The sequence below is a fragment of the Brachyhypopomus gauderio genome, chromosome 3, assembly GCF_052324685.1.
Source record: "Brachyhypopomus gauderio isolate BG-103 chromosome 3, BGAUD_0.2, whole genome shotgun sequence".
NCBI classification, from domain to species: Eukaryota; Metazoa; Chordata; class Actinopteri; order Gymnotiformes; family Hypopomidae; genus Brachyhypopomus; species Brachyhypopomus gauderio.
The window spans coordinates 1557134-1573645 of NC_135213.1; the positions used below are offsets into that span (position 1 = coordinate 1557134).

Consider the following 16512-nt stretch of genomic DNA (forward strand, 5'->3'; position numbering starts at 1 on the left):
ATTTACCACTCCCCACGCTTTAACTCATCAGTACTGGACAATAAATAAAGAGGAGTAGGTTTAATTAGGAACCAGTGACACAGTAATGTTGGACTTAGCTGCTGTGAACACGCTCTGACTGGGAAGATCCAATTCAGTTCGGTTTTGTGTGTCTCTCACACACACACACACACACACACACACACACACACACACACACACACACACACACACACACACACACACACACACACACACACACACACACACACACACACACACACACACACACACACACACACACACACACACACACACACACACACACACACGTCAGCACTCTTTGGGACAAAGTTTCAGGGCCCCTACTGCATTTGTGCATCATAACAGTACTGTGCAGACCTTGCATTATTGCCTGTGGAAAATGTGTCTCAACCACTGAAACTCTTACAACCATGAAGAAAACAGCAGACAACAGACCGCACCCGCAAGTCGCAGAGTTTATTTTTCTTTAAAATATATATATTTATATATATATATATATATACACACACACAGATTTTTGTATTTTAAATACCCCAAAAACCTCCCTCCCTCCCAAAATTCCTATCCCTCGCTCCATCTCTCCTCTCACACCCTCTAGTTGTGCAGCACATCGCCCCCCCCCCCCATCTTTTTTTTGTTGTTTTTCTGTGGTTTTTTTTTTTTAAAGACGTCTGCGAACATAAATTAAACACTACCGCTCATGTCCTGTGGGGGGAGCCGACACTATAGAAGCCAGGAGCGGCGGGGTTAGCAAGCTAGCTGGTTGGGTGTTAGGTAGCTTGGAGCTGAAGGCAGCGTGCCTTCACTCTGCCAGTGCCCATGTCTGGTAGGGGGAGCAGCGGGCGCTGGAGTGTGGAACTAGCAGACTACTTGAGGGGCCGAGCCAGAGCTTCTGCCCTCCCTTCTCGTCCGCCGTGGCCAGTGAACCTTCCCAACATACATTCTGACTCCGTAAAAGTCATTGTCAGTTCAGTTCCGAAGGCTAATCAGCTCTGCTCAACTGAAGTGGTCAGAATGTCTCCGTCCTCAGTCCCCTCTGTGGTCGACATGGTAGCAACAATGGACACAGTCCCTCCGTGTCTTTAGTCCTGCTGGTCACTTTCTTTACCGAACGTTCTTAGGTCCATCGAATTATGCACGTCTCTGGCGGTCCCGAGGCGCCTTGAAGACACAGGTCCAATGAGGACACACCACTGATATGCTTTGGTCCTCATGGACGGTGTCCAGACGCATATCCCTGTGGGCCAGACACGGGTGGTGTCCAAACAGTTCGCCACTGTTGAGGAGGATCCACTACCACTCCTGATTGGGTGACAAGTTAACTGGGCACGGCTGAGATTGGTCCACAGCATGTGGTGGGCGGGTACAGCAGAGTAAAGGACAACGTGCTTCTTGTTTAATGGCACTAGAGGAAAACTCACTTTAGTCAAAAGGCATGCATATTCCACCCTCATTTCAGAGAGTTCGTCAGCGTGTGTTCTAGTGTGCGGTGTGCTCTATTTGTATGTGTGTATGTATGTATGTATGTGTGTGTGTGTGTGTGTGTGTGTGTGTGTGTTCTCCTAACGTCTGGTTTTGATTAGGCTTCGTTGTTCGGGGGTCGGGGGTCACACTCGTGAAGAGTATTTGGGGTTTTTCGGCACCTCGGTGAAAGACTTCAGCTCGTAAGGAATCCCCGTGTCCACCTCGATGGACCTGCGGGAGAACAGCAGGCGGATCTCACTGTGCAAGTAGATCTTTCCAGACTTGGAGCTCTGGAACCTGTGAGAGTGAGAGAAGACAGCCAGAGATCCAGAGAGAGAAGAAGGGAGGGAGAGAGGGAGAGAGATGACTGACATCACTGGGAATCCTCCATCATGATCCAAACATGCAGTGGACAGGAAAAGCTCCCTCAGTCCACAGCCCTCCACCTAACAGTGCTGGAGCGTCTCGGTGACGGGGGCGATGTTACCCTAAGGGCTCATCCATCTGCCCTTAAGGGAAGGGCTGCGTTGTAGGTCTCTCCGCTGAAGCAACTCTTAGCCAGGTCTACATTTCACAGACATGATGAATTTTCTGTTTTTCATCATGTCACAGTTTCCTGCTCACTTTCCATTTAAGCTTGTGTGTTCTTGCCCGAATATGTGAATACACACTCAAGGAAGGAATTTGTACCTAAGGTGCATCAGGTAGCATAGAATCTTTTTCCTGTCAGGGGCGGGGCTCACAGGCCCCTCCCCCAAGCCCTCCGCCTCCTCCACAGGCACCAGGAAGATGCGATGGCGCAGAAAGGTCATGTGATTGACAGGCATGTCCCCGAAATTATACGTCACCAGGAACATCTTCACCACAGTCTTATTGGGGTTGAATAAGGTCTGCAGATCAGAGGAAATGAGAAACACATCAGCGGTCTGGTCTCTTGCGCACGCACACAGACTCTACAGGAAACACTCAGGAAATATAAAAGATCCCAGTGACTCACCACTTGAATGGTCCCTGCTTTGGGTACATTGTATCCTTTCTTTCCCAGGGGGTCCAGGGAGATCACACCCTGATAGAAACACACGGTAGAGTGTGTCACTGCATACAGCTGCTGACTCAAAAAGCAATGAATCATTTTTACTTTAATTGTAACTTTTTCCAGGGTGGAGAGCAAGCACAAAACCACAAAGACAGACAGACAGATACACACAAATAGAGAAACAGACAGACAGATACACACAGAGACAAATGTACACACAGAGGTAGAAACAGACAGAGAGACAGCCACAGATAGACCCAGAGACACTACAGACACACAGCACCACCCCCTTCGACCCACCCCACACATGCAGTCCTTACCAGGAAGGGCGATGGGGCGCTGTGCTCAGCCGTGTCGTAGTAGGTCACCTGCACAGGTAAGGTGGCGTGCTGAGGACAGTAGGAACCGCTGGCGCCGATCTCCGCAGTGAAGCCCTCGATCCTCCCGGACGGTGAGAAACGCCCCTTTAATATCGACTCCTACACACACACACACACACACACACACACACACACACACACACACACACACACATCAGCACATTGTTTATGTCCAGTGGAACTCAGTAACTGAGGGTTCAGTATGAAACTTGGCTGAGCTGTAGATGTGCAAGAGCATACGGGTGGAGGGTGTACGGGTGGAGGGGGTCTACGGGTGGAGGGGGTGTACGGGTGGAGGGCGTGTACGGGTGGAGGGCGTGTACGGGTGGAGGGCGTGTACGGGTGGGGGGGGTGTACGGGTGGAGGGGGTCTACGGGTGGAGGGGGTCTACGGGTGGAGGGGGTCTACGGGTGGGGGGGGTCTACGGGTGGGGGGCCTCTGTACCTCAAAGTTGCCCAGCAGTGCCCTGCTGATGGAGGCCAATGATGACCGGAGACTGGAGGAGCTGCTGGTGTGAGTCCGACGACCACTGCGCAGCTGACGCCTACACACACACACACACACACACACACACACACAACATGTAACATCTGCAGGTGTAGAACAACCGACAGGTGCGTGTCGTGAGCTCCAGTGTGTAGGTAGGGAAACTAACAGTTTGAGACGCGCGTCAGTCTTCAGTCTCCTGGACGATCGAGGGCCTTCCACAGAGCCCTGGAGAGGGGGGGGGGGAGAGAAAGAGAGAGAGAGAGAGTGTGTGTGTGTGTGTGTGTAAAACAACTCAAAGCTTGAGATTGGAGTGTGAGATATAGAAGACATCACCTCACTTCACTAATCACCCCCCCCCCCTGGGTGGAGCTTTAGCTTATGAACCTGGAGCCACCCCCCACTGGCCTGGTGTTGTTATGACAACTGTCAATCATTGGAGATTGCCTGTGAAGACTTTGAACCAGCGCTGGATCCTGACATTCCAGCATGATGCGCAGCTGCTCAAACCAAACAGGCCAAACGGCAGGAATTCCACGGCCCTGTGCTGAATCATGACAAATGACTCCGCCCTGGAGGCAGCCCCCCCCCCCCCCCCATGTCTCTCTCCGTATCCACTCCTGTCTCTCAGCTTCTGACATCTTGTGCTTTCTGTTCCTTTTAAACACAGTATGCAGCTGGAACAGCCATCTTGTGTGTGTGAGAACATGCAAGCGGTGTCCTTACCTTGCCCTGTTCTCGAGCTGAAGGTAGCAGGTGTGTCCAGTAGGGGGCAGCCTTGGAGTCTGTGCTGCGGCCGGCGGCCAGACCCAGGCCGGGCGTAAGCAGCGCCAGACGGCTGCGCTTGGACGTGGACGGCCCCTCGTCCTCCGAGCACGACTCCCCCGCCTCGCTGGACGTCAGGATCTTCTTCCTGACCGCGCAGGGCACGGGCAGGGGTGAGGCTAGGCCACGCCCTTCCCACGGGCTCTTCTCCAATGTGCCAAGCCCACAGGACCAGGAGGAATTGGGTGTCTGTGGCCTCCTCTCCGAAGGGGGCGGGGACATCTCGATGCCCGCCCCCAACTCGGCGGCCTCGGCCGGGGTGAGAGGAGGGCGTGGTGGGTGTATGTGCTCCAGGGACTCTGCTGTGCAGGACGTGCCCACCACCTCCACAGGGAGGCCCCTGCCCATCCAGCCCTCGTCCCCGGGACCCTCCCCCGGGCAGGGGGGCTCATCCCCGGCCATAGAGGCTCCAGGCTGTGGGGTGGTGGAGGGGGGGCTGCCCTCGCACCTGCCCCAAGGTGAGTGGGGGGCCTGGGGGTCCACCATGGGGGGTGATTTTGGGGAGAGTGGAGCGAAGGCATCTGGGACGGGGTGGTCGAGGCTGTGCTGGGCGGGTCTGCGTCGGGGCACAGGGGCTCGCCCCGCCGACCCGCCCGGTCCGGTGGGGTGAGCGGGCGAGAGGGACGGGGACAGGGGTGGGGACCGGGACGGAGACATCTCGGAGTCCCACTGCTCCAGCCCGGGCCCACGCAGCACCTCCACCTCTTCATCGCCCAGAACATCCTCTTCCTCCCCCTCGTCCTGCAGCAGGCGTTTTGGGGCGACGGGCCCCGGCGCGTCATCCGCACCACGCTTCATGCCCGCCCTCTGGGTCCCGCGGCCCTCGGCCACGCCCCCTCTGCGGGACAGGATGGCCAGCTGGTAGGCCTTATGCAGCCGCAGCTCCTCCTGACTAAAGGGCCTGGCGGAGGCCCGCTGTAGCCCCACGTCAGGGCTGGTCTGGGGGCTCGTCTCCCCTGCCTGGGCCGCGTCCTTCCGGACCACCTCCATGTGGATGTGACGCATGGTGATGTATCACGAACTGACCGTGTTGATAAGAATTTGTGCAGTATCAAAATAAAAACAAACTAAAAAGTTCTAGAAATGTTTTGCAGAGGAAAAGACAAAATGCCAACAGTCGAACACTCCACGGCTGCTTTTAGATCCCAGAGGTCTGGTCTAAGATTGGCACACTACATTTCCCACAATGCCTTCCATCGCAAAACCTGAAAATCAGAAACAAAGAGATAAAAAACATTAAGGAAGAAAGCAGCTGTCACAACGGGACATGCAGATGTTTGTCCAGTGCTGTGGAACCATAACTTCATCCATGTAACCTCATACATTCATTCATTCATTTTTCATTCAAAAGGCAAAACTACATGTCCCACGACTGACAGCAGCTCCAGCTTCAGTGGACGGGGTTAATAGGGGCTTCTGACTACAGAGGAGCTTCATGAGCCCCTGTTGGCCATCACACTCAGTTTGCACACGACCATAAAACTCACTCCACAAAAATGCTTTCTTACCAAGTTCTTCAGCAACATATCTGGACCTGGCAGACTAACCAGTCCTGCAAGTGTGCAGACATTTCACTGACTTTGATCAGTGATGTTCATCTCAGATTCTCTAGTCATTCTGAATTGTAGGTTGCTGTAATCGCACACAACCTGGCATGACACTATGGCACCTGTGTGTGCGTGTGTGTGTGTGTGTGTGTGTGTGTGAACAGCTTACACATATGACTGCTCTTGCTCATCTGAATCTACAGTCACATGCATCCACCTGTTAACCCCTCTCTGTTGACCCCTGCCCTTTGACCCCGACCCTAGAACCTGAGTTTGGGCATCTCCAACGCTGCCCCGCTGATCCGATAACAGCATTCCCACTCAGGCAGAGAGCAAAGGCCTAGAGAGAGAGAGACAAAGAAAGAGAGAGAGAGAGAGACAGAGACAGAAAGAGAGAGACAGAGAGAGAGAGAGAGAGAGAGACAGAAAGAGAGACAGGGGGTGGAGATGAAGCAGGTTGTTTCTTGTTCTTAGGTCTTTAGTTGGAGAGAATAATAATGTGGACGAACCATTTACTTACCAAGGGGCAGTGTGTCAGTGAAAAGGGCGGGCTCTTGCTGAATGAACCAATGAACAGGTGATGTCTTTCCTGAAAGTCCACCCAGACAAGGCCAGCGGCCAATCACGCCCCTCCAGGGCTCCTGCGACAGGCTGGTTGCTCAGCGGCTGCATCCTGAGCAAGGCATTCCAGACTCACCCTATTGGAGAGAAGAGCCATCAATCACCACACGAGCCAGCTGATTCAGAAAGGAAGCAACACTCAAACAGGAACACGCCAAACCCACTCACACACTGCAGTTACTTGAGCGACAACAAAGATCAGGAAGAGGTTGCAAGTGTTACTGTACGCTTACTAGACTGTCTCAACACTGCATTTCCTGTTGTGTCCTTCTGTGCATGACCAGTCTGTGCACGCACACGGACACACACCATCCCAGAAAACAAAACCTGCGTGCATAAGTTCTTTACATGTAATCAAAGCTAATCTGATGTCCCATCAACACCCCTACCATCCAAGCACGCACGCCAACATGCCGCTATGTTGTGGTAATCAGCGCTGTGCTAACTGGTGTCCCGTCTCCGCTCAACCTGTTCCTTTAAGCTCAGGGGTAAACACAGTCTCCACTGTCCTCTCTACAGCAGGCTAGAGGAGGAGAGGATCTGTTACCTACGCTAGGCAACACGGCTGCCTTCCTAGATGTCCGTCTTCCCCGTGTGTGTGTGTGTGTGTGACTGCTAATGGACAGAGATAGGACAGGGTCCCACATGCAGGACAGGACTGGCCCAGAGATACTGCACACCTGTGTGTGTGTGTGTGTTTATATATATATATATATATATATATATATATATATATATATATATATATATATATATATATATATAACACCCAGTGCTCTGGGACACAGAGATGGAGTGTTGGAGACTGAGGTAGTCTCATTCCAGGCCCACATACCAATCAGACAGTCTGAACAGGAGGTAGAACTCAAGAAGGGTCAATTACAGCTAACCACCCCCCCCCCCCCACACACACCCCTCCCCCCCACACACACACACATCCATCATTGCCAGTGGACATCTTCAACGACTCAGCACACCCCAATCCAGTTCTGCTGCCAGATTTGACGTTGACTATTTTTAAAAACCCTCCAGTTCCCTCACAGTGAGGGACGCACCACACAGCAGAGTGACACTACCACCTCTAGGGTTAGGACTAGGGTTAGGACTAGGGTTAGGACTAGGGTTAGGACTCAGTCCTATCCAGTCACTAAAAGTTAACAACTTTGAGCACAGGTCCAGAATTCTCTAGAAAATTATTTGCTTCATGTGTGTTGCCTGAAAATACTGATGGTAAAAGAATGCTTACTTTTCTGTGTAATTTTTAAAAATATATGTTTTGTTTACAAGAGCTAAAGATGTGCTTGTTGACAGTTGGGGGATTGTTGACATGGCTGGGGTTTACATTTTGGTATTTTAATTCTGTCAGCCACTGTAGCTAAACATAAACACGTGTGTGAGGTTATAGTGTGTAAACTCTGAGGTTATAGTGTATGTATGTTTAAAAGTATTCAAGATGGGGCTTTGGAAATGTAGTCAATGACAAACACCGCTGCTCCACCTGCTGCACTACTGCAAACACTGCTGCTCCACCTGCTTCTACAAAACCGCTGCTCCACCTGCTTCTACAAAACCGCTGCTCCACCTGCTTCTACAAAACCGCTGCTCCACCTGCTTCTACAAAACCGCTGCTCCACCTGCTTCTACAAAACCGCTACTCCACCTGCTGCACTGCAAACACCGCTACTCCACAACACCGCTACTCCACCTGCCGCACTGCAAACACCGCTGCTCCACCTGCCGCAATACAAACACCGCTGCTCCACATGTTGCAATGCAAACACCGCTACTGCACCTGCCGCACTGCAAACACCGCTACTGCACCTGCCGCAATACAAACACCGCTACTGCACCTGCCGCAATACAAACACCGCTACTGCACCTGTTGCAATACAAACACCGCTACTGCACCTGTTGCAATACAAACACCGCTACTGCACCTGCCGCAATACAAACACCGCTACTCCACCTGTTGCTACTGCAAACACCGCTACTCCACCTGTTGCTACTGCAAACACCGCTACTCCACCTGTTGCTACTGCAAACACCGCTACTCCACCTGTTGCTACTGCAAACACCGCTACTCCACCTGTTGCTACTGCAAACACCGCTACTGCACCTGTTGCTACTGCAAACACCGCTACTGCACCTGTTGCAATACAAACACCGCTACTGCACCTGTTGCAATACAAACACCGCTACTGCACCTGTTGCTACTGCACCTGTTGCTACTGCAAACACCGCTACTGCACCTGTTGCTACTGCAAACACCGCTACTCCACATGTTGCAATACAAACACCGCTACTCCACATGTTGCAATACAAACACCGCTACTGCACCTGTTGCAATACAAACACTGCTACTGCACCTGTTTCTACTGCAAACCTAAATCCTCTTAATGTTTTAAGGTCAAAATTCATTATATGAACTACCTGCTAACTAACAGCTTCAAAGCCTTCAAAGCTAATGTGAGGTCATGTATGCCAATGTACCAAGAGTTAGCAGAACATGCGTGTCCATTACCCATGGTGTTGGGGCAGTGCGGGTTACACAAGCTGCACCCACCACTGGAAGCCATTCCTCCTCTAATCATGCATCACGTTTAGTAGATCAGTTTAGAAACAGGTACATAAATGACCAGAATGATCAGGGGTGCGCTTGCCACACACGCGCATGCGCACACACACACACGCGCACACACACGCGCGCACACACACGCGCGCACACACACGCGCGCACACACACGCGCGCACACGGCTGCCCAGCACAACATTATGCTCACATCTGCAATTTACAGCTTGCAGAGGTGTATTACATCACGGATTTATGAAAACAGAACTTTCATCCAATATTTGCAGATATAAAACTAAAACCCACATTAAATGAGGTCATTTTAAAGTATTTTAGGAAGTCTTTATTAAAGTCTTTTAATGAATGGTGACAGCAGCATCCTTTGTAACGTGTGTGAGCAGGAGGCCCGGCGGGGGAGGTGCAGGTGCTGTGGTAGAGAGGGTTGTGCTGGGTCAGGCCCGAAGACCCAAGATGCTACAGAGGAAATCACGTCTCACACACACACACACACACACACACACAGAAGGGCAGGAAGTAGCAGAGGGCAGGAACTGTGAGCTGGTGAGGTGAACGTGATTGTACTTATCTCTAAGCTGAGCTAGTGACAGTAGGGTTGGGTGATCACACACACCCTATTTATCTACAACACTGCACACACCATGACATCACTCACCCATTCTGCCAATCAGACCGACTCTGGGTGCGCTGGACTCGGTGTGCACTTGGGGAACGGAACCCACAAACTACCGCATATATGGGAGACTAAATCCTCAAACTACTACATTAACAACACGAAGTACGACTTTCACAGGTCAGGATGACCAGGCCAATACTGAAGCACGGCTGATGTTGGGCCCAATCTGAAGGGCTGACACACCCCCCCGGACCACTGCGCTGCCCTGCATACACCCACCAACACAACGGCATGGAGGAGCGCCCTAGTTACGACAACGGCCCACAGAAGCACACCCCTCCAACACACACACACACACACACACACACACACACACACACACACACACACACACACACACACACACAGGCTGGTACGGTCACTGCCTCTGGGAGACACGTCTGTATTTGGAGACGTGTCTGTTGCTTTCTTTGGCCTGTGTGCCCATGGTAACAGCGACCTTACCTCTCTAACACCCCTCTCTTCCTTTTCACTCAGAGCCTGGGGGGGACCCTCTGCTGTGAAGAAGAGAGTCTGCATGAAGTGGAGGGAGGGAGGGAGGAAGGGGGGAGAGAGAGAGAGAGAAAGAGAAAACCACAAGACTGAGTTAAAAAGGCATCTTGCTCAAATGTTCTCACAAGGCCTGACAGATCACAGCTTATGCACCCTCTCTCAATCTCTTTCTCACACACACACACCCTATTGCTATTCTGGTATGTGCCCAGCTTTAAAGTCCCCCCTTCCAGTCCTCTCAATAACTCTCTCTCTCTCTCTCTCTCTCTCTCTCTCTCTCTCTCTCTCTCTCAGTCCACACAGACTAAACTCTGTCACCTCTCTCTCTCCCTCTCTCTCTCCAAAAATATGGACACAAAAGATTCAGTACCCTCAGTTAGCTAGCTCTCTCTCTCTCTCGCTCTGCTGGATCTCTCTCTTGCACAGTCAGCGCTTAACACATGGGGCAGGGACCTATCAAACACTCTGACAGCTGATTGGACGATGGGAGGGATCTGAAGATATGGCAGTGATATGGATTGGTGAGAATTTAAGGGTTTGTGTCATTGCTCCGCCCACCTGCTCTTGTACTGCAGTGTATTTGCATGTATTTGCTCACAGGGAGTGAGGAAAGAATAAAAGCATACCACAGTTCACTGTGCTGGGTGTCTGGGGGACGGAAAATATCACAGAGAACATTCCCTTTAATCCTGAAACACCCTCCACCACAACCCCCCCCCCCCCCCCCCCCCCCACACACACACACACACACACACACCACCCCCCCACAACTTTTTTGAACAGTATTTGTAGTCAAATGCAGGTGGAGTTTCACAACAGATGGAGTTCAAATGCATGAAGCGTTAACAAAGGTCTCTGTGGGGAAGCAGTGTGTGTGTTTCTGTGTGTGTGTGTTTGTCTGCTTGCTTTTGAAAAGGGAAGTTCACAGCTGAGCAGATATGGGAGGACGCTATCGTGTGTGTGTGTGTGTGTGTGTACGCGCAGGAAAGCTGCAGCGTCTGAAGAGGTGTGGCCTAACTATTCTAATATCTCCCCGACACACACATACACACAGTCTTCCTATGATGAAACAGGAGGGAGGGGCATGTAAAGATAGGCATATATGTGTGTGTGTGTGTGTGTATGTGTATGACGGAATAAACATTGGTTATGCATGCGAGAGGGTGGGGTTGATTAAGTTTAAAACTACGGCTGAAGTTTACACTTCTTCCATCCACTTTTTTCATTAACCCCCTCCAGGCCCTGTAGGTGGTCACTAACCCCCTCTGGTCACTAACCCCCTCTGGTCACCAACACCCTCCAGGCCCTGTAGGTGGTCACTAACCCCCTCTGGTCACCAACACCCTCCAGGCCCTGTAGGTGGTCACTAACCCCCTCTGGTCACCAACACCCTCCAGGCCCTGTAGGTGGTCACTAACCCCCTCTGGTCACTAACCCCCTCTGGTCACTAACCCCCTCTGGTCACCAACCCCCTCTGGTCACCAACCCCCTCTGGTCACCAACCCCCTCTGGTCACCAACCCCCTCCGGGCCCTGTAGATGGTCACTAACCCCCTCTGGTCACCAACCCCCTCTGGTCACCAACCCCCTCCAGGCCCTGTAGGTGGTCACTAACCCCCTCTGGTCACCAACCCCCTCTGGTCACCAACACCCTCCAGGCCCTGTAGGTGGTCACTAACCCCCTCTGGTCACCAACACCCTCCGGGCCCTGTAGGTGGTCACTAACCCCCTCTGGTCACCAACACCCTCCGGGCCCTGTAGGTGGTCACTAACCCCCTCTGGTCACCAACCCCCTCTGGTCACCAACCCCCTCCAGGCCCTGTAGGTGGTCACTAACCCCCTCTGGTCACCAACCCCCTCTGGTCACCAACCCCCTCCAGGCCCTGTAGGTGGTCACTAACCCCCTCTGGTCACCAACCCCCTCCAGGCCCTGTAGGTGGTCACTAATCCACATATTCCATATAGGTAGCCACTAATCCCACAAGCTCTTTCTGCCACCCCTTCCCCCTGGCAACAACACCTCAGTGAGAGAGTTTGAGAGTGTGTGTGTGATTTTATCAGTAGACGTGTGTGTGTGTGTGTGTGTGTGAGAGAAAAGACTCTAGTGGAATGTGTGACTTTATTTAACCAGAGCTGCTACCATGGTGGCAGACTTCCCAGGCTTCTTTTGTTTGTGTGTGTGTGTGTGTGTGTGTGCGCGCACGGGCATCATTTGTTGCTATAGGTCAGGACACAAACTAGAGGGAGTGTATCCTAGCAGATTCTACTTTCTTTACAGAAGTTGCCACAACCCTTTTTCCACACCCAGCCCCGACGCGCCTCCTCCTGGACACACCCAGCCCCGACGCGCCTCCTCCTGGACACACCCAGCCCCGACGCGCCTCCTCCTGGACACACCCAGCCCCGACGCGCCTCCTCCTGGACACACCCAGCCCCGACGCGCCTCCTCCTGGACACACCCAGCCCCGACGCGCCTCCTCCTGGACACACCCAGCCCCGACGCGCCTCCCCTGGACACACCCAGCCCTGACACGCCTCCTCCTGGGCCCTGGACACACCCACTCTTGGCTCACCCCAGTCTGAAACTAGGCCAGGGCCACCAAAAGGTCATTACGTCTCTGAAACAGAGGAATCAGTGAGGTGATGGTACTCATGAACCAAACCCTACCCCCCCCCCCCCCAACACACACCCACCCCCTGCTCCTGGAAATCTATAGCCCGTGAGAGTTTAGCTCCACCTCCCTTCCTCGTACTCTCTCTCTTTTCAGTCATGTCATCCAGGACCTCTCTCTTTACCTAACGCATATCCAACTCCATGGGAGCTACTGTCATGATGATTATGTTACCAACAAAGACCATCAAAATCACAATAAACGATACGACAGAGTTCATTACTCATCAACACGGACACTGCCTCTCTCCACCACAGTGCCAAAGACTATAACACAGGCCTAGACAATCAAAGAGAAAGAAAAGATAGACAGACATGCAGAAAGTGTGAGAGAGGGGTATGGAGGAAGAGACAGGGAGAGAGAGAGAGAGAAAGAGAGAGAGAGTGTTCATGACAGTGTTTGTCATTAGGACAGAGACAGAATGTTCCAGGAGTTTGTGTGTACTAATCACACCCCCCACAGATGAATGTCTTTAACCTTGTATTCAGGAACCAGTGTGTGTACGCGCGTGTGTGTGTGTAGCCATACCTACTGTATGAATTTCAGCAAAAACATCTGTGTGTGTGTGTATGTGCGAGAGAGAGAGAGTACTGAATCATTTTCACAGTTCAAACTATAAATAGAAAAGATGAGTGTTTCGCAACACACAGAAATACTTCCTTAACCGGTTTATGAATTCTGCGTGTGTGCAAGTATGTTTGGATCAGCTGTGAACAGACGCAGTCCTACAGTGTAATGATAAACTGAGGAGATTATGGTTAGTCATTCTGTAGAGATTAACATACAACACTGATAAGCAAAATGTCCCCACGCCCAGCCACAAGAGTGCGCACATGCCCCCCTCATTTAAGGTCAAATTGGAAGTTTATTTAATAATTGAGAGAGAGAGACATACAGAGAGACAAAGAGTGAGACAGGGTGAGACAGTGACTCGAAACAGACTCCCAGACTCACAAACTTGGGGCTTCTGTCTGGGCTCGGCAAAAGGCAAGCAGCAGTCTCCCCCACAGACTCTGGTCTGTAAGGGGTCTCACAGTGCTGCTTCTGTGGGAAGGTCCAGCAATGGGAGAACTTCATTAGGGGGGGCCTCAAGCAGCCCTCAGCTTTCAGCATGTGTTCAGACATGCTGAACTGCTTAGCCCTCAGGGTCTGACCTGGGATCAGTCTACCACAAAAACACTGACGTGAGCAGACATGCAATGACAGCCAGAGACTGGCCCGAGGTCACCCACACAGTCTGAACGAACGGTGGGGAGAACTGAAGAATGACTGATCAATCAGACAGACACCGAGAGTTGCCCCAGACAGACGTGCAGGACCTGCTCTACACCCGCGTGGACCTGCCGCTGCAGACCTGCACGGCCACGCCCCTGATTATGACCTGCAAATGTCTGGGACCACAGCCTCCTTCTGATCACGGCTGAGAGGGCGGGAGAGGGGAGGGGGGAGAGAGTGTAAAAACAGACAAAGGAAGAGAGGAGACAGGAGAAAGACGATGTGTTCAGGGTAAAAGAACAAACCTATCCTTGTGTTTGGGAAGGGGGGAGAGAGGCATAGCTACAGGGCCAACAGACGTGCCCAGGCACACACACACACACCCCTCTCTAAATAAACCACACACACACCCCTATTATATCAGTAAACTCTAAATGTCTAATTAAGCAACAAGCTTGTTTGCCGTTTTCTGTGGATTTTGATCAAATCTCAACATCCGGCAACCTGCCAAATGACTCCAGCACACACACACGCCTCATACGTCTGGTGCCAACATCTCCCCTTCCCTATGGAACACAGGTAGTATTCTCTCCGGCATTGCACAGGCATCCTGAACGTCACCCAAGCCTGCAGGGTGTAGGCGGAGAGCTCCCATTTCGACACTGATCTCAGCGCAGCCCTCTTTAGTTTCACAGCAAGTGTGTGAGGCAAGCACCCCGATTCCAGACCAGCTTTAAAAAAAATAATAAAAAGAGCAAGGGGCCGTCTGGTCTTTCACAGTTTTGTTCCAGAGGCGCCAGCATGAACACAGCAGTTTTGGAAAGGCTTTTGGGCATTTGTGAGGAGAGTGACACCCCCTCTCCCCCCCACCAACACCACCAGTCAGTTAAAAAGCAAATCTTCTGGTTGTCCCATCCCTCCCTCTTTCTCCCTCATCCCCTCAGCGTCTGTCTGGCAGATTCATTGTCTGTCTGTGCCTCTTTCGCAGTTTCTGCATCGCTCATTCCTTCATTGTGTCTTATTCCGTCACACTCCCTTCCGCTCTCTTCGTGTGTGTCTCTCTGTATGTGTGTAAACACACACGGACACACGTTTTTGCAGCAGTCATCAAAGAACACGTTTTTTTAAGGTTTAAACCGAACTGCTTGCTCGCTGAAACACGGATGGCTGCACTAAAATCTCCTCAGATCATATTCACCCTCCCTCTCCCCACCACACGCCGCAACCACACAAGTCACTTTATTTAAAGGCCGTCGGGGACTTCTCGTATTACTTTAAACGCTGCATTATAAAAGTAGAAGAGTCGCTAAGAGGAACAAAAAGACGTTATAGACGAGGCACGGGCACGACCATGATGAAATCCGCTTTATCTGGGCTGAAACGGCAGGAGACGCGCAGACAAAAGCCCAAACGGCCCCTGCGTGAGAAGGTTCAGTTCGTTGTGTGTGAGGGCTTCAAAACGTCTCGCACGATCAGTAGATCAGACAGCTTTCGCAAAGCAGTCCTACAACTTAAATTATTGAGGATCGATCCTTCCTGGACTAACATTTGACACGACGCAAGAAAAATAAATCGCCGAACCCAAACTTGGGCTGAATTAACTCGGGCTTGTTGATGAGAAGAGACACAAAGAAGAGGAGGAAGGCAGCTGGGTACTCACCTCTAGGGAGGTGCGTGGTGGAGTTAGACGGGGTTCGGCGTGTTTATTAAGCGGACCGTCCCAGCGGATCTGCGGAGGTTCTCCCACCCAGACGGACCGTCGCTCCGAACGAACCCATGACGAACTACGCCGCGATCCCGCCGCGTAACCACAGATCGGACCGACCAACTCACTGTCGACGGACGGACAAGAAATACCGGACAAGACTCGACAGCGAACGTGTTGGTTCCCCCTCTTCCCCACGTCCCGTCGCCGCCTCCGTCAGCAGGCCTCGTCCTCCTCGGCTGGTTCTGCTCAGTCGCCAGTCCGACTCGCCCATAAAACGTCCCTGTCCCTTTAAAACACAATACTTCCGGAATCTGCTGAAAAACACACGGGAGGCGGGCCGTCGAAACAGCTGAAGGGCTGTCATTTAGACCATTGGCCACGGCAACAGCGACGCGCCAATGACAGTTCGTTATTAACGTCTCATTTGCATATATTTACACAAAATTAATTTATTCGAACGTCACGGACAGTCATTGGTTCGAGTGCAGGCGACGTCTCACTTAGTCACGCCCAGTACACGTGCTTCTTAACAGCCTGGGTGTTGCGCGTGAGTTGGCGTGGGTATGAACTGTATTAACAAAATGGATTTAATGCACGACATGGTCTATTTGTGGATTTCGCCCTTAACTGAATGTAAATCCTAGATGTAGTAGTCAGTTGGTTCATCATTTAGGCTATTTGAGGTGACAGACATTTGTCATGTTATTTTTAATTTCACATTTGTTCTGTCATGTGTAATATCCTGCTCACGCCTGGTGTACATGGAGTGTGTATTTATAG

General features: G+C 51.8%; 1 protein-coding gene across 4 annotated transcripts; it reads right to left on the reverse strand.

Annotated features, from left to right (window-relative positions):
- Positions 1–632: 632 nt before the first annotated feature.
- Positions 633–16032, reverse strand: atosb (atos homolog b). Of its 4 annotated transcripts, none has more exons than XM_076998849.1 (11): positions 15685–16032; positions 10091–10159; positions 6283–6460; positions 6030–6102; positions 4117–5420; positions 3560–3618; positions 3349–3448; positions 2845–3003; positions 2486–2554; positions 2179–2378; positions 633–1785 (listed from the first exon to the last, which is right to left on the reverse strand). In XM_076998849.1, the coding sequence occupies exons 5-11, from the start codon at positions 5218–5220 to the stop codon at positions 1632–1634; spliced, it is 1845 nt and encodes a 614-aa protein (XP_076854964.1). In that variant the 5' UTR covers positions 5221–5420; positions 6030–6102; positions 6283–6460; positions 10091–10159; positions 15685–16032; the 3' UTR covers positions 633–1631. The 4 variants fall into 4 exon arrangements, with proteins under 4 accessions (XP_076854964.1, XP_076854962.1, XP_076854965.1 ...); XM_076998847.1 differs by having other exon boundaries at positions 5932–6102; XM_076998850.1 differs by lacking the exon at positions 15685–16032 and adding an exon at positions 10509–10779 and having other exon boundaries at positions 5932–6102.
- Between the last annotated feature and the right edge of the window lie 480 nt (positions 16033–16512).